Source organism: Botryllus schlosseri, chromosome 8 (genome assembly GCF_051294905.1).
Source record: "Botryllus schlosseri isolate E-star chromosome 8, Bs_hap1, whole genome shotgun sequence".
NCBI lineage: Eukaryota > Metazoa > Chordata > Ascidiacea > Stolidobranchia > Styelidae > Botryllus > Botryllus schlosseri.
The window spans coordinates 6,970,305-6,997,669 of record NC_137243.1 but is presented as its reverse complement, the minus strand read 5'-3'; the positions used below and the strand labels follow the sequence as shown (position 1 = coordinate 6,997,669).

General features: G+C 40.5%; 6 protein-coding genes and 1 long non-coding RNA gene across 11 annotated transcripts in view; 5 read left to right on the top strand and 2 right to left on the bottom strand.

The window, feature by feature from the left end:
* The first annotated feature begins 4,481 nt into the window (after positions 1–4,481).
* LOC145444941 (histone acetyltransferase KAT2A-like) lies at positions 4,482–7,601 on the top strand. Its single transcript, XM_080323006.1, has one exon. The coding sequence runs from the start codon at positions 4,612–4,614 to the stop codon at positions 7,042–7,044; it is 2,433 nt and encodes an 810-aa protein (XP_080179132.1). The 5' UTR covers positions 4,482–4,611; the 3' UTR covers positions 7,045–7,601.
* Positions 7,602–7,637: 36 nt separating this feature from the next.
* On the top strand, positions 7,638–8,553 carry LOC145444949 (BOS complex subunit TMEM147-like). The gene has a single exon (XM_080323020.1). It carries the CDS (start codon positions 7,638–7,640, stop codon positions 8,313–8,315), a length of 678 nt encoding a protein of 225 aa, XP_080179146.1. The 3' UTR covers positions 8,316–8,553.
* LOC145444943 (heparan-alpha-glucosaminide N-acetyltransferase-like) overlaps positions 8,517–27,365 on the top strand; it is a 33,448-nt gene continuing 14,599 nt past the window's right edge. The window contains exons 1-16 of one of the 5 annotated variants that reach the window (XM_080323010.1): positions 8,517–8,633; positions 8,704–8,864; positions 8,933–9,045; positions 9,106–9,233; positions 9,782–9,891; positions 10,055–10,126; positions 10,541–10,635; positions 10,850–10,926; positions 11,053–11,229; positions 11,375–11,509; positions 12,526–12,658; positions 12,713–12,839; positions 12,897–13,001; positions 13,591–13,736; positions 14,490–14,602; positions 14,670–15,153. In XM_080323010.1, the coding sequence (XP_080179136.1) occupies positions 8,582–8,633; positions 8,704–8,864; positions 8,933–9,045; positions 9,106–9,233; positions 9,782–9,891; positions 10,055–10,126; positions 10,541–10,635; positions 10,850–10,926; positions 11,053–11,229; positions 11,375–11,509; positions 12,526–12,658; positions 12,713–12,839; positions 12,897–13,001; positions 13,591–13,736; positions 14,490–14,602; positions 14,670–14,851 (1,926 nt within the window). In that variant the 5' untranslated portion in view covers positions 8,517–8,581 and the 3' untranslated portion in view covers positions 14,852–15,153. Of the gene's footprint in view, positions 8,634–8,703; positions 8,865–8,932; positions 9,046–9,105; positions 9,234–9,781; positions 9,892–10,054; positions 10,127–10,540; positions 10,636–10,723; positions 10,801–10,849; positions 10,927–11,052; positions 11,230–11,374; positions 11,510–12,525; positions 12,659–12,712; positions 12,840–12,896; positions 13,002–13,590; positions 13,737–14,489; positions 14,603–14,669; positions 15,154–27,365 lie in introns of those variants that run through there. The other 4 variants (XM_080323009.1, XM_080323012.1, XM_080323011.1 and 1 more) reach the window with 4 other exon arrangements.
* LOC145444955 (uncharacterized) lies at positions 12,389–20,111 on the bottom strand. The gene is made up of 2 exons (XR_013916823.1): positions 19,993–20,111; positions 12,389–13,042 (listed from the first exon to the last, which is right to left on the bottom strand). It is a non-coding gene; the product is annotated as an uncharacterized LOC145444955 (long non-coding RNA).
* On the top strand, positions 16,883–17,864 carry LOC145444951 (FAD-linked sulfhydryl oxidase ALR-like). The gene has a single exon (XM_080323022.1). It carries the CDS (start codon positions 17,143–17,145, stop codon positions 17,647–17,649), a length of 507 nt encoding a protein of 168 aa, XP_080179148.1. The 5' UTR covers positions 16,883–17,142; the 3' UTR covers positions 17,650–17,864.
* On the top strand, positions 17,842–23,529 carry LOC145444944 (acyl-CoA dehydrogenase family member 11-like). The gene is made up of 13 exons (XM_080323014.1): positions 17,842–17,978; positions 18,300–18,424; positions 18,484–18,716; positions 18,784–18,936; positions 19,208–19,287; positions 19,354–19,477; positions 19,533–19,707; positions 19,764–19,951; positions 20,007–20,154; positions 20,819–20,989; positions 21,060–21,194; positions 21,261–21,400; positions 23,294–23,529. The coding sequence occupies exons 1-13, from the start codon at positions 17,882–17,884 to the stop codon at positions 23,412–23,414; spliced, it is 1,890 nt and encodes a 629-aa protein (XP_080179140.1). The 5' UTR covers positions 17,842–17,881; the 3' UTR covers positions 23,415–23,529.
* On the bottom strand, positions 23,445–25,691 carry LOC145444942 (sec1 family domain-containing protein 2-like). The gene has a single exon (XM_080323008.1). The coding sequence runs from the start codon at positions 25,674–25,676 to the stop codon at positions 23,637–23,639; it is 2,040 nt and encodes a 679-aa protein (XP_080179134.1). The 5' UTR covers positions 25,677–25,691; the 3' UTR covers positions 23,445–23,636.

Below are 27,365 nucleotides of genomic sequence, written 5' to 3'. Positions count from 1 at the left end.
CATGTGTCCCTATGCTAATATGTCCACATGTTAATACGTCTCTGTGCTCATGTGTCTACATGCCCACGAGTCGCCATGACCAAAAGTCGCTATGCTTAAGTGTCGCATGCTCAAGTGTCGCTTGCTATTGTGTCGCATGCTAATATGTCCACGGACCATCACCACCAACAGTTTAAGAACCACTCGCTCATAGCAGTAGATATTCGGCGCCCAGTTTGCAACTGCCTCCTTACCGTAATTCGCTATATCACTTCTGTCGTTAGCGATAATTTGCAACTGTCCAGAATGTAATTCGGAGCTCGCTTTAAATCTTCGGTATAACCCCATCGGCCACTTCGAATGCTGCGTAGCAGATATGCTTGATGTCTGCAAAATGTTCGTGGCGCGTTTCAGATTATTCTGTTATGTACGCGTGGAAATCGAAAACACAGATTTAGGTGAAAAGGAATGGATATACTATTGACAACAGTTGCGCGCAACAGTGGTCAATAAAAATTTACCGATAAAGAACCAATTTTCTTCGGTATATGACAGTGGTTCCCAACGTGGGCGATATCGGCCCCCAATGGGCGATTTTCAGAAACAAGGGGTGAAAATGCTGAAGGGGCGATGGGGGGCAAAATGTTAGAATGTTCCGTGAGATATATTTAATTTACAGGGCCAAAAATACACGTGAAGACGTCTTATTCTGCATATGACACGAAAGTTAACTAAATATAGATCATAACTAGGGTGATGTTTTTGACATATCAAAATAAGTCAAAATTTTGTCAAAATCGTAGCGTCAGGTCAAAAAATTGTCAAAATTGTTTACAAAGTCAAAATTTCTTTGTAACCTGTATTTCGTTTATATCATAAATGTTTACCCGAGAATGTGGGACAGTGTCTTTCGTTCTACTACAACAAATATTAGTTATTTCCACCAAAATGCGTCGTGTGACTATACTGGAATTTTTCATAGGTTTCCAGATCTCGTTACATTAAAGTTTTTCATGTAAAATTTGTCAGTTTCTAAGTCAAATAAGTTTTTTCATGCTAAACTACTTCATAAGGACAGACAGTTCCAACCAGAAATGAAGATAAGTAATGGCATAGTGTCCTACATGGTGTCGACACAAGCAAATCTCACGCCTCAGTGAAATTGTATCACGTCACAATTTCCATTTGGCTACAGGCAATTTGACGGTCATTTTTGACCGGCTTGCCGAGCATTAAATTTGGTAAAACAGGTATCAATCGAAAGCTGACTCCGCACTGATTACGAAAATATAAATTTTATTCCGCTCGTGGCCCTAGAACTCCCACAATCAGCCTCGAATTTTTCATTGTTATGGAGATTGGCATTGCGACGCAACAATGCTGTCTGGCGAAACGAGAGAGTAGCTCAAGAGAAAAAGCTCCAGACAGCATTGTTCAGCATTGTTGCGTCCCAATGCCAATCTCCATATCGATGAAAAATTCGAGGCTGATTGTGGTAGTTCCAGGGCCACGAGCGGAATAAAATTTATATTTTCGTAATCAGTGCGGAGTCAGCTTTCGATTGATACCTGTTTTACCAAATTTAATGCTCGGCAAGCCGGTCAAAAATGACAGTCAAATTGCCTGTAGCCAAATGGAAATTGTGACGTGAGACAATTTCACTGAGGCATGAGATTTGCCTGTGTCGACACCATATAGGACACTATGGCAATAGCCTACAATTATAACATTATGTGGGAAAACACCTAATTTACATAGATGAGGTCAGAACTTGGTCAAATTTAAGTTTTTTAAGGTCAAAAAATTTCAAAATTGTGATTATTTAGCTCAAAATCTCCCCCCATTTAGGTAAAAAATCGGCCTAGTCGTGACTAAAGGGGAAATGGACGCGCAAACCGGTTTTCGAAGCACCTGCTCTGAAAAATGACCTTATTTGTAATCAATTCCCGTATCATATGTCCTCTTTTTTTATCCGTAAATATTGGGGGACGAAAATTTGTGCCGAACTTGATAAGGATGAACAAAGATCAGGATTTGGGATAAAAAAAGGTCAACTAAAAAAAGGTAAACTTTCTGGCCCAGCTCCCGAAATACCCGGCGGAGCGTTACTTCAGTGCTGATATAGCCTACTGTATTTACGTCGATTTTGCCATCTATTTAACCGAAATTTTCAAAAATGAGGACAAAATCTCGAAAAAGAGGTCATTTGAGATTTTGAGCGTCCTCCGCGGACACTTTCAAAAAAGTAAAAAAAAGGACAAATCCTCTTAAAAGAAGGCGTATGGTAACCCTAGCCTATAATCACTTCGTTGCGTGCTGTTATCTCTTGACCTTCCACCAGGATTGTCAGTATAGTAGGAATATATTGGAATGCTCCAAACGTACCAGAAACAAATTTCTTTTGTGAGAAGCACACGATTCCATTCCGACTCCGAAAAGTGTGCCAGAACGACCAGCAGCGAGAAGACCTTGGCCGCAAAGGAATGCCCTTGTGCTGACCGAAAACTTCGATATATAGCCTATACATAAATTTTATGGTTGCCATACGTCCGGAATTTCCCGGACATGTCCGGAATTTCACTGTTCAAACTGTGTCCGGGAGGGATTTCCAAAATATGCCTATAAATGTCTGGAATTTTGAAGGCTGGATCTAAGCTCATAATTTTTTCGTAAATCAACATAATAACATTAATTTTGGGAAGATTTATGAAACATGAAATTTTTCTTCGCGCCGTGCGCGATTTACTATCACATATTGATTTCAATATGGGGACTAGCCTACCACCCTCGCCAAATCTGCAATAAACAATAAATATAAAAATAACCTTCATTCAGTGAAATAGCATAATGTGACGAAGTCAATATACCAAAGGGTCCGCCCGAAGATATATTCAATTAATATTACCTTTTCACAGCTCACTAAACTGTAACAGTAAATCTGATTACGTGAGCAGAGAGGGGACAGGCCTAAAAAATTGATAACAATATATATGCAATTCCCGGTCATCTTGACCGATTCAATCATGAATTATATAAATTTTTCGCGTTTTGGGCGTTTAGGCGAAATAAGGGGAGACACTAAACAGTACATCAAATGTAGCTGACCAGTAGCGGCAAAAAGCGTACAGGCTGAGGGGGTCTGGCGGCATATACCGCCCAGAAATTCGGTTTATTACCCTATGGGGGTCCAAGACCAAAGTTTTTTTGGGAGGCCTGACGAAGTGCTGTTACGGTCCTGATCGCAATTCATTTACTATTTTTGATATCGAACAGAAAAAAATTTGGATAAAAACATGATGACGAGGAACCAATCGCGGGTCATAGAGCCTACGAAAAAGAACAGAATCAGGAATATTTTTTCAGCCTAGACAGACTGCATTCAAAATTCCTTCGAACATCATTTATTGGTCTTATTAGTATATTGTCCAATGTTGAGTTCGCCGCGTACTGTTATTAGAGTGAAGCGCGCGAGTCTCCGTTTCAAAAGGATAAATGTGGTATATATGTCACTCCGAGTATAGATATTAGATAACTAACCTACGGATGGATGCGCAACACGTGATTCACGGTCGAGTGATGCACCCGTCGGCAGATTTGTTGTCGCTTCATAGCATGAAACGGCAACGTAATTGCTAATCCCATAGATGACGACCCGAGCACTCAAATTAAATATAGTTGATCTTATTTGAAAGTTACAGTCGCCCTGATTATGATAATATACATTAATATCTGATCACGGCAATGGCACCCCATTGAAATACCCTTCAAAATCTGAAAATCGGCATTGTTCTGAACAATCGCAACCACGCAAGGAACGTAGGTTGGTTATCTATACTCCGAGGCCGTGGGTGTCTGATTCCATAGAGTACTCCAAGTCGCTTCGACACCTTCCTATCTTTTCATTGTGTTGCATTTTTGTGTTGTATTCAACTGATAAAAATTAATAATAACCCAATGAACCAATGAATGCAGGCCGAATTTCCGACATTGCTGTCCCCTTTAGTAGATTTTCCATCAATTTGAATAAGGGAGGATTTCGCCGGAGTTTTGTTTATCTGGCCCTGTATAATGTATATACTATATCATTGATCCGACAGAATTGTTTCCGAGTCCGAATTTCACATTTCCAGCCGGAGCGAAATGAATTTGCATTCCGAAGTTGAGAGTGAGAGCATCTGCTCAATACTCACTATTGATGTGAACTTATTATTGACATAAGCACAGAGATGGGCGGATTCCCAAATTCCGGGATCCGAATCTATCCGGATCCGGCGGGCAATTGGAAATTCGGAGTCCGAAAAATTCCGGCTGGTGAATGTCCAGTTCGGAATCCGAAATAATCCTGCCAGAACAATGCTAATTAATGATATTGCAGCAAAAAAATCCGGCTAAAATCCGACCGTCCTCACAAATTCAAAATCCGGATCCAGTCCGGCCAGGCAGAAAATCAATGAAATCCTGCTCCGGCCCCGGCTCCTGAACTGGACTGTGGCCACTGGCCATCTCTGCAGTCTGCATAAGCAAGCATCATCATTAGTATTGCTGGAAGCCTGTGTTTTCGATTACCTAAGAGTTCAAGTTGTCTTTCTAAGTGGTAATATATAGTTGTGGTGTTCAAGTTCATTGATTATTATGGAGGCGTCGTCATTTAATAAGGCGGATGTAACAAACGCGAATAGAAAGCAGCCGAAGCAGTCATTTATTCCCAGTGAACTTGCAAGGTCGTCTAATCTCGCAAAGATTCAGCAACGCAAAGCGCAAGTCCGAAGCTATCCCAAAGCCAAAAAGCTAGAGAAAATTGGAATATACTCTACCTGTAAAGAAGAGACTTGTAAATGCACTGCTTGGAAGAACCCATACAATGCACATTCGTCAGGTCACACCGATTCTTCTGTCCAACCACCATCAACTGCAACATTGGACTCAAAATGCCGTACCTGTTCTCATACTTTAAGAGCTCATATCACTCGGTTTGAATCCAGCAACGATGACGAAATTAACAGATTGTTAGGTCTTGTGGTGGATGTGGAGAACCTCTTTCAATGTGTGCAAAATGAGGAGGATTGCGACACGAAGCAGGTATATTTTTACCTGTTTCGATTACTAAGGAAATGTATCATCCAATCTAGCAAGCCTGTTGTCGAAGGCCCGCTGGGTGCACCTCCATTCAGCCAACCGAGCATCAGTAACGGAGTGGCCAATTTCGTGATTTATAAATTCGGACATTTACCGCAAAAAGAATTGCAAATCATGAATGATTTGGCGCGGTCTTTTCTTTTCTTCTTGAATCAAGAGACATTAGAAACTCCGCTTGTTCACAAGGCACGAAATACGTTTGAAGATCAGCAGGATTACAAATTGAACTACACTAGATGGTTGTGTTTCTGTCGAGTGCCCAAGTTCTGCGACAGCTTCGAGTCGCACGACACTACCGAGGTTTTCGGGAGATTTCTACTGAAATCAATCTTCTCTACTGTCAGAAGGAACGTCTTGGAAAGTTTCAGGTCAGACAAAAATCATATGTTGTCGGAAAAACGCACATTGTTTTTGTCGTATTTTCCCAAATTTTTGTCTATGCTCGAGGAAGAGCTTTTCGCGGATAACTCACCCATTTGGGACGTCGATTTCTCTCAAACACCAGCACACATGCCACTACCTTCTCCAAAGTCAAATGACTCTAGCGATCCGTTCATCACAAGTCCCGGTACCCCTGGCAGTTTATTCGCACTCACGTCTCCCGCCGGGGTTCTAGACACCCGCGGCCTATCTCTCATGCAAAAATCAAGTATATTATGTGATGATACCAACCGTGGTGACAAACGAAAAATTTCAGACGCGATTCAAGGCACCCCACCTGGTATTGGAGATCCGGGAGCCAAAAAACGACGTTCGGGCATGTCGCAGTATTTCCCTGTTGATGTTATCAATGAGGTTATTGCTACGGTTACTGACCCTGAACAGATGTTAGGACCAGAACCAAATCTTTTATCCCCTCATGCTGCCCGAGACGAAGCCGCGAGACAAGAGGAACGGCGTGGAGTTATTGAATTCCATGTCATAGCAAACAGTATTGAACCAGGCAACTCTTCATCGAAACAAACGCTAATCTGGCTTGTCGGTCTTCAAAATGTATTCTCACATCAACTTCCTCGCATGCCAAGAGAATATATCACGCGGCTCGTGTTTGATCCAAAACACAGAACACTAGCGTTGGTCAAGGAAGGTCGGGTTATCGGTGGGGTTTGTTTTCGAATGTTCCCGACACAAAAATTCACAGAAATTGTGTTCTGTGCCGTGACATCCAACGAACAGGTGAAAGGTTACGGAACGCATTTAATGAATCATCTGAAAGAATATCATATCAAACAAGGAGTGTATCATTTCTTAACCTATGCCGACGAATACGCGATTGGATATTTCAAGAAGCAAGGCTTCTCAAAGCAAATTGAGATTGAAAGAGCCGCCTATGTGGGATACATCAAAGAATACGAAGGCGCTACGCTTATGGGATGCAAGTTGAATCCTAGAATACCCTACACGGAATTCAGCAACATCATTCGAAAGCAAAAAGAAATCATCAGGAAGTTAATCGAACGAAAACAGCAGCAATTAAACAGAGTTTATCCTGGGCTCACTTGTTTCAAAGACGGAGTAACGGAAATCCCGATTGAAAGCATCCCTGGAATTAAAGAAACAGGGTGGAAACCCCCAAAAGAAAAGGGAAAGGAAGCCCCCAAAGAGTCCGCGGAAAGCCTGTACCACTCGTTGAAATCGATCATGCAAAACATGAGGAGCCACAGCAGCTCGTGGCCTTTTTTGGAGCCGGTTAAAAAATCAGAAGTGCCGACATACTACGACATCATAAAGTTCCCCATGGACCTGCAGACCATGAACGAAAAGCTAAAGTCGAGGCAATACACGACTAAAAAGCTTTTCGTCGATGACATGCAGAGGATATTCGACAATTGCAGGGAATATAATTCCCCGGAAAGCGATTATTACCGGTGTGCCAACACGATGGAAAAATATTTTGTCAACAAGTGTAAGGAATACCAACTTTCATAAAATTGTAGGCTATCAGTCAATGATGCTTTAGAAACGCAAACAGAAATAAGCTGTGTTCTCATGGTTTGAATTTTTCACTGATAATCTTGCAGTCTGACTTAGGTCAATGGCCAGTTGGTGATTGTTTTTGTGACTTAATGCAGGTGAGCCCGTTTGGTTTCGTGCATGTGTGTCAATTGTTTATGCTTGGCAATAACATAACATCTATCGAGTTGATTTCACCTCTACTATGAAATCTCTTGAAGTTTGCCGTAGCATATATCACATATTGCTTCTTGAACCATGATTGTGTAACACGCAATAGGCCTACACGATGTTAATGTACCTATTTCTTCGGCGATTTGGATTATTATCATGTTAAAACTACTGCCATTGATAAAATTTTTCATCATGTTTCGTTTTGCTATGCCTTGGATCAAATCCTTGTTTCAAATTGTTTCCTGGATTGGTATGTTTTATCTTCTCAGCAAATCACGACGGAATGCTGAATTTGCCGTTTCATGAATTTATTGCTGGGTTGTTGTTTTGAATCATTACTATCCCAATTTTTTTGCAGATCTTCGATTCATACCTAAAATATACCTAAGAGCAAAATGACTTTCGTGCACTTCTTGAACTGTGTCGCTCTGTCGTTCGCACCTTATGTTGTGGTGTATAAGTCGTCCATATTATCGGAATATGCAGCGCTGAACCGGATCATATTCGCTGGAATCGTGTACATGGGGATACAACTCGGCAAGATGCTGCTGCTGGCCACATTTTTCCCGCCTATCGAGAGTTCGACAGGGGATTTTCTCATAATACCTGAATTTCTGAAGACAACGGTAGACGCCATAGATCTCGCCGGCGTGTATTACTTGATTAATCGGACTGTCGGCAAGCCGGAACTGAAAGTCATGATTGCGGGATTCGGATGGGCAAGTGCGGAAGCACTGTTTTCAAATTTGGTTCCGTTCTGGGTCGGAGCCAGAGGACTCGAATTCGATTGGAAGTACATCGTAATGGCTTTGGATGCCAACGTGTCGTTGGTTCATATTCTGTCGGTTTCGGCGCTTGTGTGGGCTTATTTCCGTACTGATCTGAATACGAATCTCATTCCCGTAGTTACAACTCTGCTGGTAGTGTCAGTTTTTCGGAACTACGTTTGTCAGCTGATCGCCACTTACGTTGTAATGTCGCCGTGGGTCTTGCTGCTTTTAAAAGCCAGCGTGACAGCCTCTATAGCCACCATGTCATTGCAAATATACAGTGGACTGGCAAGAGAGTCATGAATATTTCATGCTACTGCAATCGAAATAGTAACGTTTGCCAAAAATTATGAAGGTTTTCGTTCTCGTTCTGGAAGCTGGCATGGTACTGTGCTTTTGAGAAGGTGGTCGTGACGGCATTGAGTATATGAAATGTGTTTTGGTTAATTCTGGATATATTTACTTACTAATAAAAAAGTATGTGATGTATCAAGTTGCTTTAATTTAGTGTCAGTGGTGTCCTTCAATTTTATTATATAGACGCTACAGTAGTCACAAGGACTAATGTAATGGGTGAAAGAGCCGTGACCGCAGCGGTTGTGTTTGTGGCCTTGATAGCGGGTATGATTGATTTGAGACAAGCTCGTCAATACTAGAGAAAGAGATCACAATTATTATTTTGTACTTGCAGCGAAAGCCCAAGATTTTTATGTGGACAAGATGTCGCAGGAGCCAGCAGATGTGCAGTCTCATCATGTGGCGCACAAAGTGGATCAAGCAATTGTAACAGTGAATGCAAACAATATATCTTTTTCACTAGAGATATATTTCCTTTCGGATTATTGTCATAGGGTGAGAAGACTAGGTTAACTTTGAACTAACAATTTTCTTCAATTTTTGGATTTTTTTTCTCGCTCCAGTGCGAGTATTACAGCATCGGCAATATTACGATAGAGCATGGACACACTTCCGTATCTTTCTCAGTCGACTCGAGATGGGGATCTAATTTGATGATCAACGGTTCTGGGCACAGGTTGGGAATTCTTTTGGGTACTGTCATTTTGAATATGTCTACTCGGAATTTTTTTAACAGCGAGCGAATCAAATATCATTTCGCGGAGAGAGCCAATTATTCACTTGATCTTTATGAAAGCAAGGAGGGAGGATTTTATTATGTTAATGGTTTTACTAAGGACTCCGAACCATACCAAACCTACCTGCGTAAGTCATTAGCTGATGTGTTATCTCTGCATTTCATATTCCTTGACTGACTTCTTAACTGAAGTTTAGGCCTACTTGTGCAGAACTAAGGAAAATTACAATTTCAGTTTTCAAAGGAGATACCTATTTTCCTGTTGTGTACTTAGAAGCTAGTTAGGGAGTGATGTTGAAGAATTGATCGTCAACTTGATATTTCCTGGCGAATTGGGCATCTGATGCCAGTATGTCACAAAATTGACAATTTTTTTATTTCAGTCATGTAGTGGATATGGAGTCAGAGTGCATCGAATTTTTTATTATTCACCAGGCCATGTTCAAAGGTTTTTTAATTAGTCAAATTTTCCATTTTTGACCTTTTCTTTGGAAAAAAATCCATTTTCCAGAAGGGCAATAAATCTTGAGTATGCAATTTTACACTCTACACAGCAATTTACCCCAACAGTTTGTAATTTTGTGGAGCCATGTAGGGTACTTCTGGTGTGTGGGGCTGTATGACTTATATGGTCGTTTTAATCTGGAAAATTAATTACGGCCCACTTCTTTCATAGCGATTGCTGTTGCGGCTGCTATTCTCTTTGGATTAGGCATTGTCTATGTTATTGTGGACAAATTTCTGAGCAAAAAAAAGGACGAGAGATATCAGACATACATCAACACGGTAAATAATCTCAATTCTAATCATATTGGTTTTGTTGCAAATGCTTTTACGTTTCGTCATTGTTTGACGTCGAGTGTCGATGTGTCGCAGCTAATTGCAGGGAATTTAATGCCGATTTCAGCAATCAAAAGTCTCTTGTCTGACTCTTGATCGTTTTTGTCAGAAAAACGAGGCCTCCGCTGCCCCGGCGTCTTCAATTTATGATACCCAGGGAACTTCGTTTTTGCAAAACAGCGTAAGACTAGTTGACAATAGAATTCGAATGAACAAAATCATTCACGATTGAAATACAACCATTTTGATTTTTCGATACACGCGAGACTGATTTGAATTGTCGCTGAATGACGGCGTCCACAATATCGCAATTCACGCAATGCAGTCCCCAAAATGATTCAAGCTTTGAAAATTAGAGCCTGATCAATATCAAAAACCGTTAACTCTCATAGTAGCCTTGCCGGAAAGAAATATGTTTGGCTGTTATGTATTTTTGACCCATTAGTTGCTAAAGACTCAGTTTTGACAAACATTGGTCAGGCTCTATTTTCAATTGGTCAGAATGTTATTTTCATGTTTCTAATTATTGTATTGATTCAGTGAATTATTGCCTCTTGTGTTATAATAGTACCTAAAGTAAGCCTTCAATTTCAAGGATTTGGGATCTGTCGACGATATCCAAAGTGAACCTACTTCGACGCCGCCAAAGCCTGTGAAAGAGCGTATGGTCGCTGTTGACGCATTTAGGGGGTACGAAACGTTTGCTCTGTTTATGCATTAGGGTCTAATGCAACCGCTCTTGAATAATTCTTGACACCTGTTCTGGAAATGGTTTTAGGATGTGCATCGTAATCATGATATTTGTCAATTACAAGGGAGGGAGATACTGGTTTTTTCATCACGCTGCATGGGACGGTGAGTTGTCCTTTCACAAGTGTTCATGTATCTTACTTTTATTTAACAGAATGTGCATTGTGATAATGATTTTCGTCAACTATGGCGGAGGAAGTTACTGGTTTTTTGCCCACGTTTCCTGGGATGGTAATGTGTTTGAAAATGCAATCGATGTACAATATGAGATTGTGATTTGTGTTTTGCATGACCCTATGGTGCTTCCAATTGAAGATTTGCAAATTGCATGCGTTAGATGCGGTTGTGACTTTTCAGGTTTGACCGTGGCCGACCTTGTTTTCCCGTGGTTCATGTTCATCATGGGTATCAACATTGTGTTCTCGATCGATAGCTTGAAAAGAAAGGCCACCCCTTCTAGGGAAATCGCTTATAAAATCGTCAGGCGCACCCTGATTTTGTTCTTCCTTGGACTTTGCATCATCAACCATAACAGTGAGTTTCGTAGTATCTATTTGCAACATCCCAGTATTTATTGAAGATTATCTCAGCTGCGTGTTGACTCGTTTGTTTGACTGTGTTTTGATGGTAAACACAGTGCCTGTGCAACTGTTCACTGACCACTTTGTTATTTCTGCAGCTGACTTTGTGAATATGCGAATTCCCGGGGTGTTGCAAAGGTTTGCTGTCGCTTACTTTGTGGTGGCCATGTTGCAATGGGCATTTCACAAATCAAAACCAGATGTCACAACAATGGTTGTTTTGGCTTCTTCAGGTACTTGCATGGTTGTTATTTTAGAATAAAGTCTTTACCAGAGATCGCAAGTCGCTGACTATGTCGTGATTCTCTGTTGCAAGTCTTGGGAGTTCAAAATATCTTCATTCCTCGACTAAAAATAGTGGTTTCAAAATGCGCCATGTAGTTACATTTTTTAATTTCAAGTTCGTCATCGGCTTATGAGGGTCACCAATCTCAGTTGTTCCATCTCACATTACCTTTGTATCTAGTTTTGGAAAGTAATTTTGGTTGACCTTGACGATTGTAATCGCACAATAAACTGTTGTCTGTTGAATGACAGTGCGAAACAATATTGAAATGCAATTTAGAGATCGCGTCACATGTGTCACTTTTACACTCAGGCTAGCAATGTGTTTTTAATTGTGTAATAATCAGAGGGGGTCAATGTAGTCAGCATTGATAATCAAGTAAAAGTAGAAGTAACACCGTAAGTTTATATGCAATTGCTAGTAGAACTAGTGCTTTCCAAGACATCTCTAAATTGCTTCAAGTAGAAGTATCAAATAAAAGGTCTGAAAACTAGTCAGATAAGTAATTTCAACATGAAGATTTGGTCGAGATGTTTGCAGTTAATCTGAAGACGCTTTTCAAAATTGTTAGATGCATCTTCCTGACCAGCGCAAAACGTCTGACGACACTCCAAATGGATATAATCTTCAAAAATATATTCACTTTCCGTGACATAAGGCATTATTTCACTCAGTTCCTATGACCATATTCACATCAATGTAATGAGGAAATATCTCGATATCGAAACTAATGTGTGCCTTTAAAAATGAAATTGTAAAAAGTAATTGGTTTTGCCTGAAAAACCGTTCCAGTAGAAGTGGAATAGGCTAAAAAGAACAATTTGAGTTGCTCTGCAGAGTAGAAGTGTTTCATTAGTGGGTACATCTGGTATTGATAATGGGAGTACGATTGATCGTAGTCTGGATTATTCTCTCTGGTCCCGAATCCATGCTTCAGCTTACCGTCCCTTTGCATTGCAACAGAAGAAGGTGTCAGCCCGTGGTGGTATCCAGTACGCGATATCGTGGTTTATTGGCAACAGTGGATTGTGATAGCGGTGTTCGAAGTGGTTTGGCATTGCCTCACATTCCTGTTACCAGTCGACAAATGTCCCACGTAAGTTTGACATGGTTTCGCGCTTTTCCACTTGACAAGTTATTTTTTATACAGCGGATACATTGGTCCTGGTGGGCTTGCCGAGAATGGCAGCAATTTTCACTGTATCGGCGGCGCTGCTGCGTTTATTGATAAAAAAGTGTTTGGCGAAAGTCACATTTACGGTCATCCCACTGCGAAAGTGAGTAGTCAGATGTGTAGCAGGAACGTAACTTGAAATTTTTCCTTTCTGTTCAAGGTTGTGTACTACCCGCCTTCGTATAAAGATATTCCTGTCAAGTTCGATCCGGAAGGTCTACTCGGAACATTCCATAGTGTTCTCATTGTGTTCCTGGGCTTGCAAGTATGTTTTCTCCTCACATGAAATATTCTTTGATTTACCATCTGTATGCAGAAGTGTTCAGTAACAAAGCCGTTCTACTATATTGATGCACTCAAGTAGAGTTTACGTAGTTTTGCTACTTACTCAAGTGGTTATTCTTATAGTTACTCCTACTTCTACTCGAGTACCAACGATGACTACTTTGACCATCTTTGTTTGTAATACTCCATAGAAAAAGGGTTGTGTTTTTAGTTATCTCAAACTCATCATCTACTGTAAATAAAAGTTGGGTCGAAATAAATGTTATCAGTATTCGAAATCTTTGAGGTGAAATATTTATAATGCATTCTTTATACTTGTAGTCGAATGATATAATTTAGCTTGGATCCTTACATTAACAAGCTGACGCTGACACTGTGGTAGAGAACGTGCAATTTCTTTTCTTCATTGAATACAAAAATTTCACATGACATCAGAGACGAGAATTGAAATGAAACTGACTGAAAAGTATGTAGCTGACTTACCACAATAGACAACAAATTTTGATGAAAATGAGCCATCAAGATGCCGTTGCAATTTTTCCTTACAACCGTTGTTTTATGTTGATCAGGCAGGAAAAATATTTCTGTACTACGAGAACACGCGCGACAAGATATGGAGGTTTATCGGGTGGTGTGCAATGCTTGGTATAATTTCCGCGATCCTGACCAAGTGCACACAATTTGAGGGTTGGATTCCAGTCAACAAGAATCTATGGTAAGATTTTTTGAACATGATTTAATACTGAGTTGATCAGAGGCATTAGATTAAGGGCATTGCTCTCTGCAATCATATAAGAACTGCAAACAATCTATTTTGAGAATTAGATGTCGAAATTGGTTTGGAACAAAACATCAAGGTTAATCAAATCTATATGCCAACGAAACTTCTGAAGCAACTATCAGACTTGACGCACAACAAGATTGAAATATTGATGTATAATAAGCAGATAAAGCAGTTGCCTTTGCTGGTCTGAAGTAGTAGAAGTCGTAATAGACTCATCACAATTCGCCAGATATTATAACTGGGCAAAAACGGCTAAAATCGTTTATGAGCTCATAATGTTATAAATTGCAGCATAGAATATGATTTATTTCCTGCTTGAATGAAAATTTAATGTTAGAAACTCTGAAGCCCCAGTCCAGACTGACATATCACAGTATCCCTGATCTGCAAATGACACTCATCGCAGCGTGGATCAGTGGTTCTCAAACTGGGGGGGGGGGGGTCGAAGTTGCGGTCAACTGGAAATTTTTTACTATTTGAGAATTCTGTCATCAACAGCGATAACCTTCCATGCCATCAAACTATGCGTTAGGATCGCTAGCATTCCGGTTGCATTTTGTGACATGACGATAAGGGGGGCACAAAATTTCTCACTATCATAAATGGGGGGGCGTATCTAAAAAAGTTTAGGAACCACTGCCCTAGATTGTTCATAAATGTCGAATGACATGTTTCTTTTTTCAGGTCAACCAGCTTCGTCACGACATTGGCATGTTTTGCATTTGCAATCTTGTGCATAATGTATGTAGTTGTTGACATCAAGAAACTATGGTCAGGTGCACCGTTTTATTTTGTAGGTGAGGCATCCGAAATTATCTTGTATTGTCTTGCCGTAAGCTACTAATGATTGAATACATTTTACAGGCATGAATAGCATATTTCTGTATGTTGGACATGAAGTGTTCGAGGGGTATTTGCCATTTGCCTGGGGTGCGGGAGATACGTCAACTCATGCAGAGTTACTTGCGATGAATATGCTGGGTACTGCTTACTGGGTTATTATTGCCTATTACTGCTACAAAATAGAATTCTTTGTAAAGATCTAAATCCGCCAGTTCGTTACTGTATTTCAATTCGATTTCATATTCGCAGTCTGTTGATCGTTACACTTTGAACTTTGTTTCTGAATTCAGGGTGTTATTTGTATGCATTTACTTTTAACCATCCATATAATATTTTTCTAGCATCATTTGCAAGTAATGTTCCACTCCGAGTAATGTGACCGCCTGTGTGATTTTATACATGGTGTTAAACGTCAATCTTCAGATAATCCTAGGACAGGGAAAAGTCAATATTTGTTGTGTAATGTGCAATATGTATCTCTTGATTAAATCATTCATTTGTGTGATGTGGTGGAAGTCATGTATGCCAGACTGTCCAGGGCTTTATGAGTGGAATTGTCGTAAGAATTAGGCTAATCAGACCATGATTGCCGTTAACGGATTATGACTTCGAAAATTGCAAATACTTTGATGATCATTTGTCATTCTGCCTTAATCGCAAAGATACATATCCAATAATTTTGTAAACTGACGTAGGCAAACAAAAGTCTGTGACCCCTCCGTTCCAGTCTACTCCAAACCACTTAGTAGTTCTATAGCAGTGGTTGCCAACGTGGGCGATTTGGCGGCCTAGGGGGGAGAAAATGAAGAAGGGGGCGATGACGCGTCAAAACGGCTATATAGGAGTCAAGACGGAGAAATGACCATTTTTTTTAGTCAACCCACGGAAATTTAGTTGCAAAAGCGTAAAATTGGACATCGAGCCGAAGAGTTGACCTTTTTTTTTAGTCAACCCGCCGATGATTACAGATTGTATACCGATTTTTCGGTTCACAAAATCTGGGGGGCTATGATCGGCGTTGAGCTTGAAAAGGGGGCGATGAGTCGAAAAGGTTGGGAACCACTGTTCTATAGCTTACTAACCTCCGTAGGTCAGTTGCCCATAGTAGTTCTCAGAGTTATCATATTCTGCTTAGTTTTGACGTGGTCTGAAAATTCCCATTTCTTTGATGAGTATATCAATTTGTAATATTTCTACAATTGCTTTACTGACATGTAAGATCAACTGCACTCTGCTGCTGCGGGTCTTTGTGTTTTGAAGTGATAACATATGAACAAAGGATCGAACACGCTGCTTCAAAACTTATTTCTGCGACAATCAATATTCAGACCAAGCATTTCAGAGATGTAAACTCTTATGCAAAACACCCCGAATTAGAGAGGCTCGTTTGCACCGTTGAAAACCTGATGAATTAGAGAAAAATGATACTCCTCTGTTCGGTTTATTAGCAATTTTTATCAGTTCAATATGCCTCAAAAATTGCGGTACAATAAAAGTTAGGAAGGTATCGAATCGACTTGGAGTAGTCTCCGAAATCAGACACCCACCTTGGCCCGGGCGATTTAAAGAGGTGTGCACACTGAATGAAAAGTAAAGGAAGATAGCATAAAAAAGCAAGCGGCAAAAGGGGGTGGCATGGCCCGGAAGGCGAGATCGATAGGTCAGGTCGTGGTCCGTTAATCTTGAGGACGGACTAGTAATCATTTAGTAAAATCAGGGATATCTGGATATCCCTGAGTAAAATGATATATATATGATGTACAATGTATGTATAGTATATATCATTGATTTAGTAGGATTTGCTTGTATTTTGACTTGAATGTGGACATGGTCTTCGATTGTAGGATGGCCGCTGGCCGGTGAGATACTGTTTTACACGTCAGGTCCGGCATATTTGATGGAGCGATCAGCGATGATCTTTTCGGTCGATCATATGATAATTGGACGACGTGGACGCGCGTGTGTTGAACTTGAAAATAAAGACTCTCTCTCTCTCTCTCACTTGTGCGCTTTTGATTCCGAGGTACAGTAGTCATTGAAATATTCGCACCGCAGTGGAACTGACTACTGATACGTAGACTTGGCGATTTCTAGTCAAGTTTCCACCTCAACCACCACATCACTGATACATTCATAATAATCTAAAGGTCACACCTGAATGAACTGTTATTGTTTACAAATCTTTGACCTAGTGTGCTGTCCGCTGTGACGCTGTGAGAGCCGTGATAGGTGTTATGTGCGGACTGCCGACTGCATATACACTATACAGGTTGCAGGTGTGGGGTGCGGTGAGCTTTCTTTCTTTCTTTTGTTTCTTTGAGTGATTTAGAAATATATTGCTAATGTATCGCAATTTTCTTGTGGTGTATGGAACTGATAAGAATTGCTAATAAACCGAACACTATATCTTCAAATTATGAAATTAACAGATACTTAACCAGCTAGGTTACCTACCTACAGTTATCCGCAGTTCGCTAGAGTTCACCGTTCTACCATGGCACGAAGGCGACGTGTCTTCGATGAGGAAGACCTTGCCGAATACAGTGGTCGTGCTGAGAAACATTGCCGAGCTTGTGAGAGTTTTCAAAATTGGAGAAGTGCTCACGATACAAAAAACGAAAGAAAGTCGACTGCAGCCAATGATCCGAAGAGTACCGAAGCTCAATGCCCTTTAGATCGGGAAGAACTTGGCAGAAACACTTGGAGCTATCTTCACACAATGGCAGCGTACTATCCAAAGCGACCAACTGAAGTCGAAAAGAAGTCCATGACTCGTTTCATGGACATTTTTGCACAGTTTTATCCATGTAAAGATTGTGCCGAAGACCTCCGTGAAACTCTCAAGACTAATCGGCCGGATGTGAAAGATAGGCTCGCATTCTCTAAGTGGATGTGTGGAATACATAATGAAGTGAATGTGAAGTTGGGAAAGCCAGAATTTGACTGCTCATTAGTTTTGGAACGATGGCACACTGGATGGAAGGATGGGTCCTGTGATTAATAGTATTTTCTAGATAGATCCCATCCAGTAGGCTACATTCTATGAAATATTGGGTTCTTCCATGCTTTTGATTTTTAGTCAAATTATTAGGTCACCGTATTTGATTTAGTCCAATTTTCACAATCAATACCATGAATCAGTAATGACGAATAATTATTTGGAACTGTTTCCATTCGATTTCATTGCATCCAGGTGTTTTTGTTTTGCAGATTAAACTTCAATACTGTATGATATGATATCTAAGAAAAAAATCAGTGTATTTGATATTTCAAGATGCTGGAATCAAACTACGTTGACTATATTTCGAAAAAAATTTCACGATAGCAAAGGTAATGCAAGTTATTTTAGTAGCATGTGAACTAGTTAGATTTGTCTGATTCCTCTCAAGGATGAAGTTACTTGGGCCTCCAAATAAGACAAGCGTCCCGAGTCTTACTTGCTTTGATATATTCTTTCATTGCGAACTTTGGCATTGACCAATATAGAAATGATATTTTTCAAACAGGAATGATCCGATTGTTTGCAAGTTATTAAATAATTTTCAGTGAGTAGGCTAACCTTCATTAATAATACAGCATTGTAATTAGTGATGAATTTCGTCTATTTTTAGCGTATTTTTGTTACAGATGTGGATATATCTTACATTTCAGACCCTTCTAAACTATTCAAACATGCAAGGATAGGGACATTCTTTCAAGAGAAGCCAGTCTTGCAAAACCCATACCTCAGTGATACGTTACTGCAATCGTTTTTGAGAAGACACATTCCATCTCAGGTTCTGTTTTGTGAACATTTAAGTTGGTTCGAAGATATGAAATTATTTTTGCGTTACAGTTTTTTCAAGACATCCATGGTGATCTTGTGCGATTTGGAGACCGCGTTACTAATGAGATTGATGAAAGAGGCTTAGAATGCGAGAATCAACCACCTACCCTGACACATTTTGATGCGTGGGGGAAGCGAATTGACCGAATCGATACTTGTGATTCTTGGAAATATATGAAAAAGATATCTGCTGAAGAAGGACTGATAGCAATTGGCTATGAAAGAGAATATGGAAAAGCAAGGTCAGTGATTAACTTGGATATGGCTGCTCATGTAAGAAGCCGATGGCAGCAACACTGTTGTTTTCAGCCGGATTTTCCAGATGGCAAAGCTATTTGTTTTTGGAAGCTCGTGTGGTCTCTATTCCTGTCCACTGGCAATGACAGATGGCGCTGCCAAGGTTTTAGAAAATCTCATACCAAATGTCGCAGCTGATAACGGAATAATGGGAAATGCATTCAGGTAAGGCACCAAATTATCTAGTTTATTCGCCACACTTGTGTAGAGTACAAAGTTTGATTTCAAAACAGGCCGAACCAGTTTCCACATAGACTATTACAACATTTACGGTGATTGGAAGTAAACAAATCCGCGAATTGTTACTCACATTCAAACAACCCATCTTTGTGAAGATGAAAACATTACATTTGACTGATTTGTGACTCATTGAGTTTTTAATCTCCGTCTATATATGGCACATCTCGTTTCAAAAGATATCTTCAACATATTATAGACATCTTGTGTCACGAGATCCGTCTGAATTTTGGACATCCGGCCAATGGATGACAGAGAGACGTGGTGGCTCTGATGTAGGTATGAATCGAATTATTGACGTGGCACCCACGAAACGGTTTGCGGTTATGATTTGTTTCCTTACAGCAAACGCAACAGAGACGACAGCATACAGACAGAACGACGGTATGTACAAGTTGTATGGATACAAATGGTTTACGTCGGCCACAGATGCCGACATGGCTTTGACTTTAGCTCGGATTGCAGCTGAGTATGATGATTGTAATTTGAATAAACGCTGTAGCTTCAATTCGCGATTTGGACAGGAACGGCAAGCCATCTTCAAAAGTTTCACTGTTTCTTTTGGAAACAAATGGTAAGGAACCAGATAATACGCCATCTGGATTAAATGGAATGGAAGTACAGAGACTGAAAGAAAAGTTGGGTACCAGGCAACTTCCAACGGCTGAGATGCTACTGGACGGCACAGTAGCATATCAAGTCAGTGTCGTGTGTCTCTCATGTGTGTGCTGGAAAATCTGACGAATCACTTTCAGATTGGAGATAAAGACCACGGAATCCGATGCATATCGGAAATGCTCTCTATGTCAAGACTATACAATTGCCTGATGGGTTTGACGGGAGCCAGGAGAATGGTTCAGTTAGCCGTTGATTATTCTTGCAAGCGGTCTGCTTTTGGTACGAAGCTGTGCGATAATCCTCTACACTTACAAACTCTGGCGAGGTTTGTCATAGCAGTGAGTCATGAAAATGGTCGCTTTTTACCTGAATTTTCACAGGATGGAAATTGAGGTGAGGGCTGCCTTTCTGTTGACGTTTGACCTCATCCGAATGCTCGGTTTGGCGGAAACCGGCAACGCCACAGATGAAGATGAAGGAATTATGAGACTTATGACTCCTGTGTGTAAACTCTACACTGCGAAACAGGTAAGATTGTGGTGAGCGTAAGAGATGGTCAAAGTAGTCCGTATTGGTATTGTCTTATTAAAAGACTACTCCATGTCATTTTGGTGTTCTATCTTTTCATTAGATCGCAATCTTGTGGCGTATTGATCTGATAAAAATTTTAACGAAATGACGATAAAGTAGAAGTAACACCGTAAGTTTCAACACGATTACAAATAGCTATTTCTAAGACATGTCAAACTGCTTCGAGTGGAAGTTGAAAACTTGAGTATTAAAAAGTAGATTTGGTCAATGTGTTGCATTCTATGCAGTAAAAATCGGAGGTGGCTACTTTCGAAATTGCAGAGTGTATCTTTGTGACTAACACAAAATGGCCAATTTTCGGAAATATATTCAGTTATCATGGTACAGGGCTTATTTTGACAAGCAGCTAAGACAATCTCACTCATAAGCAATGTCAAGATATCCCAAAGCCACTTCGTACTTTAGAAAATCGAAAGTGTAAAAGTATGTTGTGTAGTAGTAGTAGTGTAAAAACGTGAGCACCTGAGTAGGTAGTACAAGTAAGACATATCCTACTTGAGTACCATACTTCTTTAGTGACCAACTCTGCTGAGATTTCATCATGCAAATATATCCCTAATTTTTGGTTAACGTGAAAAGTCAATAATCCAGTATTTAACAGGCTATCAAGGTATGCTCGGAGGGTGTGGAAAGTTTTGGCGGAATGGGATACTTGGAGGACACGGGCATTCCGAGATTGCTGAGAGATGCTCAAGTTTTGAGCATTTGGGAAGGGACAACAAATATTCTGGGACTCGATGTTTTACGGGCCATGTCAAAGTCAAATGGGCAGGTATTACATTGTTATATAGAGTCTATACAACAGATGTGATTTCCCGAGTCCGTTGATTTACTGAACCCAGGTCGTGACCCACTTCTTTGCAAGAGCCGAAGGCATATTGCGTCGGGTGAGGGAATGCGGCAGCGCAGAAGTTATTAGCCTCACTGTGCCGATTCAAAAAGCCCTGGTCGATTTGGACACCTTTCTCAATGAAATGGTAGCGCAATATTGACCCATTGACAGCAGGATTCTAAGATATTATGCTTAAGTTTATGTTTTGCAGGGTGCGGCAGATCATCTGGAACTTACGAGCTCTGCCAGAGATTTGTCGTACAGCATTGCAAAGATCCACATAGCTTTGCTGTTTTTGGATCACGCAGCCTGGAGCGGTGCTGACAAAGCGGACTTGTATGCTGCACAAAGGTAGATAATCTAGTAAATTTCAGATGTGGTATATGTAGTCACTGAAGTAGAGATAGAAAAAGTGCTGTTTAATCCTACAACAGTATCCGGAACACACCCCGTTTCAAGTGTAAATTTAAATAAACTTTTTGTGATGATGCATTTCCAAAATGTATCGGCCAATCATTGGAGGCAGTATTCAAAATTCTTCTACGACCCCGGTTACTAACACAGAATGAGCATTGAGCAATGTAAATATAAAATATTAGTAAGTGCAATTTAAATGCTACAATGATTGGTGACAGGATAGCAACTGGGTTGTAATGACTCGACTCAAGTCACGATTTTCTGATGACTCGACTCGAGTCAATCTGTATATTAACTCCACTTGGACTCGAGTCGTTTTCTCAAAACACGGAATTGACTCGACTCGAGTCAATCTGTATATTGACTCGACTTGGACTCGAGTCATTGCGCATGACTCGAACCAAGTCGTATGACTCAAGACTCAGATGGCCAATACTGACATTTCATTGAAATTTCGAAGAGAAGTAAAGTAACCACACTCTAGGGATTTCGTCTATCGGTACTGGTACTGCGATCAGAAACTGCTAAAAGTGAGGAAACAAATGCGAACCATTCGATATCACCGAACAGAGTTATAAAAAGTGGGACCATTCGATATCACCGAACAGAGTTATAAAAAGTGGGTTAACGGAACTTTCACTGGAAACTGAGCAGTCAGCGCAATGACTCGGACTCAACCCTCTGCTTGATGACTTGGACTTGAAGTGAAATTGTGTCGAGTCAAAACTATAAAAATGAGATTGACTTGTGACTCGGAGCCATGTGACTTGGTTACAACCCTGGCAGCAACTAAAATCTATCCATAAACTACTCTCTGCTTGACAAATAAAATGTCATTCGACTTGAAACAGTCAAAGTAGCAGTATCCCTGGAAGAAATCACATTCAGTAACTATCGACAGTGTTCTGCTTCAAGTTGGGTAGTTTAGGCTTCAAATGGCCTGTGCTTGAACTGCACAGCTTCCATTCTACTTCTTCAATTCTGTATACAAGAAAAAGTCTTGAAGGGAAATGTCTTCGAAACCAATGGCACTGACCGTTGCTCTACTATTACAACCATCCGACCAATTTCTTTAAGATTCCCAATGGCGTCTCTAACTGCACCAGGTGTTCTCACTAATTTTAGCATTTGATCTACATTCGTAATCATCTGGCAGACACCGCCCGTCTACCTGTAGATCACATACAGCCCAATCACCCATGGGTTACACACCTCTTTGGTTGTACAGCAGGGCTGTTCAAGAAAAAACTTTTTCTTCAGATTTCACTGTCTATGTGATATAATTGTTAGGTTAAAACAACGCTGTACACCAAATTTGGCTCAATTCCAACCAGTAGAAGCGAGATTCTTGCAGTAGAAAGTTTTGAATTTATCATTATAAAATGAAAAGTTTCAAAATTTTTCTGCCAACCCCATAAAATTATTAAGCTGTCAGTAGAGTTGAGGCATACCAAATTTGGCTCAATTCTAACCACTGGAAGTGAAGTTATACAGTAGAAAAATTTCTTAATTCCATTATTTTATAATGAATAATTCTATTTCATTCAAATCCATATTTTTCCATAGCAATAACTTTTGCTTCAAGTGATTGTAATGGGGCCAAATTTGGTGTGTATCATCTCTACCGACAGCTTAACAATATTATGGGGTTGACAGAAAAATTAAAATTTCATTTTTTTTTATAAATTCAAAACTTTCTACTGCTAGAATCTCGCTTCTACTGGTTGGAATTGAGTTATTGGCGAAGAAAGTTTTTCTGAACAGCCTATCATACAGCACAAATGTTTGACTACGTTAATCAGCTTGACTCGAACCCTACTTTTCTAGATGGTGCGAAAGGGACCTCTGCCCAGTGTCAAGGTTGCACCTGCAGAAGAATTACTCGAAAATGGCTTCTTCTATGGATAGAGAGCTTCTTTTCCAGTCATACATGGGTCAGACTTGCTAAGCACAATGACAGAGTATTAGAAGCATCATATACTATGCACCTACCATTTATATCCGCAATTCCATGCAATGCAATCAAACTGCCTCATCAAATATATATATGAATTTGGATGCAAGTGCTGTTATTACGATGTTGATCGAGAGTTCGCCAAGGTTTATATTGCACAGAAAATCCAAGTTCGCATGTTGCATTGAACAAGGGTATAGGCACACATCGGTTTTTTCAACACCTAACATCAGGATGTAAGTTATCGTCAAAAAGCACAGAGTCAACGATATCTGAGGGCGAAACAAGCCTGTTGGAACCTATAACTACCTGGCAATCACTACCCGACGAATACTTTTCTAGTGCTTTGTTGATTTGAGCCACTTCAGATGTTGTAATCCCACCCACGACGTAAATCACCAAAACCGGGTAATCGCACGGACGTGGCGGTACTACTTTTCGGAACATGCTCATCCCGAGTTTCAAAAGGTCCGACCGACCGGTGGTGACATGCTCAATATCAGGTTGTAGCTCAGGCTTATTTTGGTTAAATATCCTTTCCATGACTTGAGGCAAGAGGGGTTGGTGCAATGGAGGTTCGATTTCGCTCAATTTCAGTGTGTTCATTTGCTGAAGATAATTCGATCGAAGATTGGTGATGGTATCAGTAATGTCGTCGCTTACAGATGACAGTTTTGAAGGATCCTCCCAGCTCTTTTCGTCAAGATGGTACCGTGTTATGAAACTCTCGGACAAAGCAGAAAACTCTGTTTTCGATAATACCTTGTAAATCATGCTGCTCAAAGTATTTTGGGAGTCACCACAGGCACTCAACGCACAACTAGCGTAGATTAATAAGGAACAAATATCTTGGAAGCACATAGTCTCTTCTTCAGCAATTCTGGACAAGCTTTTGACAATGCCGTCAGGCTCATCGCCTAGTTGTTGCAGTATCAACTTCTCTTTTGTAGATAATGTTTTCCAAACATCTAAAACGGGGTCCTCTAATAGCTGGACAACAGCAAGCGCAAATTGTAGCAGCGCAGAGTTGTAAAGAATCCCCCCGGGATTGCCTTGGAAAGCTTTAACCAAACCTTTTATCGTCTGCAGCGAATCGTATTTATCCAAATCGTCCTCAAGTCCTTCCTCCTCTACAGCAGTGATCAGTTTCCCTTTCACCATATCGACAGAATCTGTTGATTTATTATTGATGCCGTATGAGAGGAGAGACAGTGCTTTGCTGTCTGGCACCAGACAGCCAGAGTAAATCAAATCATCATCAATTCTGCTAGTTTGTGTGGTGCAAAGAAGCGACATATCAATAGCAACGTTGTTGTAGTGACAAGGAAACCCTGGTAATATCCCAAGCAGCTGGTCAACAAGTGATTTTTCGGAGTGTGTAACAGCCGACATTAAATCCAGTGTTCTATCCACGAAAAGAATTCCAATCTTGTTCGGGTAGGATGATTTGTTCTGATTTGACAAATTTGAGAGTTGTGTGGACAGTACTTTGCTTGTAGGTCCCACTGCAAATATTTCTTCTTTGCATTGCAAGTTGTGGAAAAAGCTTCTAAATGAACCCGCTGTCATCCTTAATAGAGTTCTATACTCTCTCGGGAACATGTAGAAATGCAAATCTTGCAAAGATACAGCATTGGATCCTCCACCCGGTATCTCAAGCTTATCCAAATCGTGCTTTTGCACAGGAAATATCATATCAAACGCAGGTGTTACAAAGGCATTGTCGGCAATCGGTGCCATAAATATTGGAAAATGTATTGCCTCAACGCTGCACCTTTTACGTTTATTCCAATTTGAGACTTTGGCGCAGAGCTCTTCGAAATACATCTCATTGAAACTTTCATCGCCACTTGCGTAACTCTGAACTTGTGAATCTAGTCCGCATACCAACAGGCACTTCGAGAAGCTACTGGATTTTATGATATCTTGAAGAATGCTTTCAGTTTCTCCGGCAATTGGCGAGGAGATAATAAAAACTGCATTGTTTTGATTCGGATTGCCACTTTCGAAGGACGAAAATTCCTTCACGCACACAGCACCATTTTCGAAGAGTAGGTCAACCCCTCCACACCAATGCAAGCATTCTGCACTATAATTGTCTATGAAGATAATAGAATTCTTTACGAGTTTCGCAATACTCTTCCATATCGAGAGACTCGTCTTCTTAAATATCTCCATATAACCACTGATTGGCAGTATCCAGTCCAGCAAATCTCTGTCGTCGTGTGACTTGAAGCAGACATGAACTAATTTCATATTTTCCAATCCAAATCCGGTTCCGGATCTGTGATTCGAATCCAACAACGAGCAAGCGACGTTGTCGTCAAGACATAGCCTTTGTAAACGCTATGTTCCAGGCTTAGTTCTCATTTCAGTCAAGTTTACAATAATTGGAAGTTTTACTTGCCGCCGTCATAACACGTGGGCAAGTCGTATGAATCTAAAGTCAGGTCTGTCTGTCCCTAACCCTAACCTAACCCTAATCCTAACCTAACCTAACCCTAATCCTAACCTAATCCTAACCTAACCCTAATCCTAACCCTAATCCTAACGTAACCCTAATCCTAACCTAACCCTAATCTAACCCTAATCCTAACCTAACCCTAATCCTAACCCTAATCCTAACCTAACCCTAATCATAACCCTAATCATAACCCTAACCTAATCCTAAGCTAACCCTAATCCTAACCCTAACCTAACTCTAATCCTAACCCCAACCCTAATCATAACCCTAACCTAATCCTAAGCTAACCCGAATCCTAACCCTAACCTAACTCTAATCATAACCCTAACCTAACCCTAATCATAACCCTAAGCTAACCCTAATCCTAACCATAAGCTAACCCTAATCCTAACCCTAACCTAACCCTAATCCTAACCCTAACCTAACTCTAATCATAACCCTAACCCTAACCTAACCCTAATCATAACCCTAAGCTAATCCTAACCCTAAGCTAACCCTAATCCTAACCCTAACCTAACTCTAATCATAACCCTAATCCTAACCTCCTAATCACTTGATAATATTATAATTATCGTAATATAATTCACATTAATAGTTGAGTTGGTGCGAGTTTTTTTTCTGTCTAGGCCCTATTCCTTGACGATACTGCCCCCAGTGGTAATAACATTGATACGACATGTCCATCACCACCAATTTACCATTGTCTCCACAGAATTAATACAATTCACGACATTTATAATAATTTTTTTTAACAAATTCACCATGGGCCGAGTTGGTCATAGGCCGAGTTCGTCATAGGCCGAGTTCGTCGAGTTGGTCATAGGCCGAGTTCGTCATGGGCCGAGTTCGTCATGGGCCGAGTTCAATAGGCCGAGTTCGTCATGGGCCGAGTTCACTGTTTACCCAGGTGAAAGCTTAACGGCACGTTACTGTTAATTTTCCGAGAGTCGTATGATATGGCGAGTTTTATATGCCTCATTGTGTAAGGATGACGGTCATTTGATCTCAGAAGATGCATCAATTCGAAACAGAAAGTTATCGGGAGGATGGGCTCCGTTTACGAAGAAGAGGTATGGATGCCTAGTCCTCTCCTGGAAATGTTGTCTGCAGAATATCATTTCACCAACACGATGCATCCTGCTTCTCCTGCAGTAAATCAGCTCCCCCATGATTGTTATGTGTTATGGAAAATTACGTTATGTACATTGTACATTTGCTGCTGTGAGGTCCTACAACATATAAAAATCGTGCGTTTGAATTACAATGAAGCTGATTACACTTCGGTAAAGGCAGCCTCATCTGTTCTGTTTCAATGAAAAAGGTTGCAGAAGAGACGTCAGTGTCAAAAGCTGTTGCAAAAGAATAAACTGTACGAGTCATCAGTCACGGCATCTTGTTCTGACAATTTCAACAATTTGGAAAAGGGGATAGCTGAATCTATAGTGATTCACCCCTTATTGAAAGAAGCATACTCTATAGTT